The 5695-nt window shown below is 52.1% G+C and overlaps 1 protein-coding gene across 1 annotated transcript; it reads right to left on the reverse strand.

Annotated features, from left to right (window-relative positions):
- Positions 1 to 2235: 2235 nt before the first annotated feature.
- On the reverse strand, positions 2236 to 5475 carry LOC140216284 (histone H1-like). Its single transcript, XM_072286678.1, has 3 exons — positions 5471 to 5475; positions 4159 to 4657; positions 2236 to 2247 (listed from the first exon to the last, which is right to left on the reverse strand). The coding sequence occupies exons 1-3, from the start codon at positions 5473 to 5475 to the stop codon at positions 2236 to 2238; spliced, it is 516 nt and encodes a 171-aa protein (XP_072142779.1).
- Positions 5476 to 5695: the final 220 nt, after the last annotated feature.

Here is a 5695-nt window from a genome sequence, read left to right on the forward strand (position 1 = left end):
AAAACCACACACACACACGCACTAAGAAATAGTATTCCAACGCTGTCATAACAAGCAAAAAAAAAATTAAAGAAATCTTGAAGACAGTTGTTTGAAAACGTGCTCGGTTGCGAGTAAAAGTACGTATGATAGGTAGTCAAAAGCTGAGGGAGAGACAAGCGACATTGACGAAATAATCAAAGATGCAGCTAAAGCAATAATGTTAAACTGGGTAATATAATGTTGTGGTAAAGCATGGCTCGTGATTAAAAAAATGCTATTCTGCAAGCACGCATTATAAACATTGTTGGTTACGATGCTGTAATGAAAAGAGGGAGGCACTGTCTTTCCATTAGTAGCAAAGCAAATATAATTCCGGCCCAGTACTCGGCGCACTCTAGTGAGAGGTCATAGGCAAATTGTACGTTAAGTTCAGCTGCAGCAGGCTTCGGTGCAGGAGTAAACCTTGGCATCCCGCACAATGGTGGCACTAGGACAAGTTTTTCCACGCGCATAAAACACGCGTAGATACATTCATTGTGAGACGTTCTGATATAACCAACGCTTTGAACATTCCATTTGCCGCTTGAATGGGGGGCAGCTTGGTCTCAAGTCGAGATTTTGTAAATTTCTTTTTTCAATTCATAGGAGCTACTTCAAAACTTCAGAAAGTTAGGCGAAGCATGTTTCATTCAGCTGTGCTGCGCGCAGTTAAGCGGAAAGTATCTATGAAATGCACTTCTCGCAGGGCAGATAATCTCTCATGCCCTTGCTGCTTCGGTTGAGTAAGAGAGCGAGAGAGAAAGAGAGAAAGCTTTATAAAACCTCCTTTCTGGGGTCAAGGGGGGCGGGAGACTAGCCCCACCGAAGCTCCTCAGTAAGCTCGCCATTGTTCGCAGGCTTGCGGTCACAGCAGCGAAGAGTTGCAGTTCGAAGACAATAATGTGACTAACGCCGTGATGCATTGGATATTTGAAGTTCTGAGAACGGACCCTTGAACAAACAACGTTCGCAGCTTTCAACAGGATTCGAATGTCTCTTTGTGCGGGCCATTCAGCAAATGACAAGGTAAAACGTGACTGAAATAAAGGGAAACGTTATAATGAAAGTCATTAAGATCACTACTATATAGGGCATATCATGTTAGCCGCACACTTTATTACTTGCCCTCCTTTACTATGAGAATTTGAGTGGAGAGTTCTTATGGTGCCGTCGTCTCAGTGGTTTAGGTCCTGTGACAAAGAGATGCAGCATCCGCGCCGCAAACTGCCCTCCACGCATTCGAAAGTTCTAATGAACATTCACGGCAACCTCCTTTCAAAAGGGAACTTCAAGACATTGAAACTCAACTAAATGTTACATATTGCATCTAGTGCATCAGTTACGATAATAAACAAGTCTCAAAGCGAAAAACTGCAAGGGCAGGACCTCGGCTAATATTTACAAGAAAAACAAGTATTTTTACTGCAGAGGACAAATTCTTAGTACATAATAGAAATATGAGCGGAAATACATAATTCACATTAAATCATTAGTTTTTCATGATCGTATAATTGTGTGAACCAATCATACAAGCATTTGGACACGAGCAAGGTGCACATGTGAAGGCTCTGATGATTTGAAGTGGTTGGTCACATTGTCGGTATATATTTACCGACACATATTGTTCAGTCATTGATATACCGCGAACCAGAATTTCCTGACTTGAGGTAAAGCACAAGAGAGCACGTAGAAACACAGAAGTGCTGGTGTTCTAGGAGCTCTCTTGCACTTTACCTCAGGTCATGCAGTACCGAATAGCTCGACAGTCTGGCGTTCTAAATTTCTAGTTGAGAACATTTTTTTAATTCTGCAATATAGCAAATGTAACTGCACTGGTAACTTGCCTGCAAATATTAGAGCTTCCCATTGGACTGGTATAGCAATAGAGGCGTTTTTCCACGCCGAAAAGTGACACACACGGAAATAGAGGTCGAATTTAGTAACTCAAATGATCTTCAGCGAGCTGGGCAAGTTTCTGGCGCCTGAAGAGCAGCAGCAGGATCATCACGGTCAGGTTTAGCAGCGTGATGAGCAGGAGCATCGGCGAGTACCGCGAGAGGGAGAGGATGTGCGAGATTTGCCTACGCAGGTATTGTGGACGGCCCCTCGGCGATTCTCGATCACCTGAGTTTACGGTGAATGAAGCAAAGTGTTTTTATTTCGTCCGGTGTTTTATCTCTGTCAGATATACGTACAAGCCGTACTGTAATGCAGTTATGCTCTTCCCTGCAAACACTCATGAACAAACAAAAATTACCACATAAGCGCGCACTGACCCTCTAATTGCCAAACATATTCCACATCATGGAAAATTAGAACCATTTGTTCACCCTAATCTATGTCAATGAAGGGCAGATTTGTACAAAAACAATGAAATATGATTTGGTTTGGAATCTGAATACTACACTAATTATTTAATCGGTGACCGGTTTGCCGAAAAATTCGTACCCAATATGCCACTCTCCAGAATATCAAAATCCCTACTGACTATCGTTCAAATTCCTGTCTTTAATTTAGATTTTTAAGGCAAACAAAACACGTGCCATGGATGATACGTTCAGCATTAAAGACAACACAGCTAAACTCTATAGCTGGCGGCTACAACAATCAGTTGAGCCGAGAGGTTTTTTTTGTGGAAAAACCAAAGGATGTTCCGAGTTTCCATGTTTCGCGCTGGCCGCGTGTAGCGTTGGCTGAAAATGCTAGGGCTAGGATTAGTATGCATACACAAAAATCAGGAAACGTCAAAAAGCAGAGGCAGGGAAGGAGGGTTGCACCCTTCCCAATTTGCTAATTTTGGAAACGCTAGCTTTTTCGCTGTCCACAGACAGACAGACAGACAGACAGACAGACAGACAGACAGACAGACAGACAGACAGACAGACAGACAGGCAGGCAGGCAGGCAGGCAGGCAGGCAGGCAGGCAGGCAGGCAGGCAGGCAGGCAGGCAGGCAGGCAGGCAGGCAGGCAGGCAGGCAGGCAGGCAGGCAGGCAGGCAGGCAGGCAGGCAGGCAGGCAGGCAGGCAGGCAGGCAGGCAGGCAGGCAGGCAGGCAGGCAGGCAGGCAGGCAGGCAGGCAGGCAGGCAGGCAGGCAGGCAGGCAGGCAGGCAGGCAGGCAGGCAGGCAGGCAGGCAGGCAGGCAGGCAGGCAGGCAGGCAGGCAGGCAGGCAGGCAGGCAGGCAGGCAGGCAGGCAGGCAGGCAGGCAGGCAGGCAGGCAGGCAGGCAGGCAGGCAGGCAGGCAGGCAGGCAGGCAGGCAGGCAGGCAGGCAGGCAGGCAGGCAGGCAGGCAGGCAGGCAGGCAGGCAGGCAGGCAGGCAGGCAGGCAGGCAGGCAGGCAGGCAGGCAGGCAGGCAGGCAGGCAGGCAGGCAGGCAGGCAGGCAGGCAGGCAGGCAGGCAGGCAGGCAGGCAGGCAGGCAGGCAGGCAGGCAGGCAGGCAGGCAGGCAGGCAGGCAGGCAGGCAGGCAGGCAGGCAGGCAGGCAGGCAGGCAGGCAGGCAGGCAGGCAGGCAGGCAGGCAGGCAGGCAGGCAGGCAGGCAGGCAGGCAGGCAGGCAGGCAGGCAGGCAGGCAGGCAGGCAGGCAGGCAGGCAGGCAGGCAGGCAGGCAGGCAGGCAGGCAGGCAGGCAGGCAGGCAGGCAGGCAGGCAGGCAGGCAGGCAGGCAGGCAGGCAGGCAGGCAGGCAGGCAGGCAGGCAGGCAGGCAGGCAGGCAGGCAGGCAGGCAGGCAGGCAGGCAGGCAGGCAGGCAGGCAGGCAGGCAGGCAGGCAGGCAGGCAGGCAGGCAGGCAGGCAGGCAGGCAGGCAGGCAGGCAGGCAGGCAGGCAGGCAGGCAGGCAGGCAGGCAGGCAGGCAGGCAGGCAGGCAGGCAGGCAGGCAGGCAGGCAGGCAGGCAGGCAGGCAGGCAGGCAGGCAGGCAGGCAGGCAGGCAGGCAGGCAGGCAGGCAGGCAGGCAGGCAGGCAGGCAGGCAGGCAGGCAGGCAGGCAGGCAGGCAGGCAGGCAGGCAGGCAGGCAGGCAGGCAGGCAGGCAGGCAGGCAGGCAGGCAGGCAGGCAGGCAGGCAGGCAGGCAGGCAGGCAGGCAGGCAGGCAGGCAGGCAGGCAGGCAGGCAGGCAGGCAGGCAGGCAGGCAGGCAGGCAGGCAGGCAGGCAGGCAGGCAGGCAGGCAGGCAGGCAGGCAGGCAGGCAGGCAGGCAGGCAGGCAGGCTTGGCCTTCTTGACCACCACCTTCTTGGGATACTTCTTGGGAGCCTTCCTGGCGGGCTTCTTGGCGGCTTTCTTGACGACTCCTGCAGCCTTGGCCTTTTTCGTCTCGCCCGCAGCGGCGCCCGCAGCCAGCTTGAACGAACCGCTGGCGCCCTTGCCTTTGGTCTGGACCAGCGCGCCCAAGGTGACGGCCGACTTGAGGTACTTGCGGATAAACGGCGACAGCTTCTCCACGTCCACCTTGTAGGTGGCCGCCATGTGCTTCTTGATGGCCTGCAGCGACGACCCTCCGCGCTCCTTCAGCTCGCCGGTGGACGCGTTCACCATGGCCGACACCTTGGGGTGGCTGGCCGTGGTGCGGGGCTTGCCGGCTGCGCGTGCCGCCTTCTTGGGGTTCTGGGGTGCCGACGACGCGGCCGGCGCTGCTGCGGCTGTGCTTAGACAGACAGACAGACAGACAGACAGACAGACAGACAGACAGACAGACAGACAGACAGACAGACAGACAGACAGACGGACGGACGGACGGACGGACGGACGGACGGACGGACGGACGGACGGACAGACAGACACTACTGAAAATTTCCCTGCAATTGCTGTCAATAAAGTTTTTATATAGAAAGCGCTACATTATGATTGAAATAAGTTGGTATAATAGCAATCATGAATAGCATGAATCCCGGTTAGTGGAATTTGTGAAAGGAGTTACGAGCAGATTTACGTTCTGATAATAAAATGGCGCACAAACGGACTCCTACAAAAATAATACCGCCAGTGAACAGCTTATCGGGATGAAAAGGTTTCTAGCTTTATATTGGAAACTTCAGGTTCAGCAAACTTCACGCGGCACAGTGCTTGTCACATTTGTAGGCCTCGTCTACACACACTCCTCGTAAACCGCCCTAAGATCGTGGCGCAAGTGATAGCGCATTCACGAATGTGAGCGCTGAGACAATAGTGTTGAAAAAAAAAAAAAAACAAAGCGAAGTGTAGGTATAGTCGCTAGTATACTTACATGGGCTGGTTGGGGTTGGATATATTACTTTTTTTTATACGCGAACCACTGACGATGACACAGGTAAAAGACATGAGATTGGCTCGCGTCCTCGTGTCTATTTCCTCTGTCACCGTTAAACGTTCGCGCTTCACACAAAATAAAGTGGCAGGGGAGATAGAAATTTAAAAAAATGCAGAATCCTATTCGTGTCTAGAAAGCCAGAACCGCGAATGTGGCAAATCGCTGCATGACATCATGGCCGCCAACACTGGTCATACCGGCAATAAGGTCATTGCTTCGTAAAAAGCATTTTAAACAGGGTCTGATCGAAATACGCTTTCAAATATAAATGAAAGCTGTGCAAGTAATCGAGGTTTAATGGCGTCGACGCAAAACGTGCTCTATACAATCTTGCAAAACAGAAATACATCATGCGGCGTCTATCGCTCGCCAACACATTTTCCACCATTTGAAAAA

The sequence above is a fragment of the Dermacentor andersoni genome, chromosome 3 (assembly GCF_023375885.2).
Source record: "Dermacentor andersoni chromosome 3, qqDerAnde1_hic_scaffold, whole genome shotgun sequence".
Classification (NCBI taxonomy): domain Eukaryota; kingdom Metazoa; phylum Arthropoda; class Arachnida; order Ixodida; family Ixodidae; genus Dermacentor; species Dermacentor andersoni.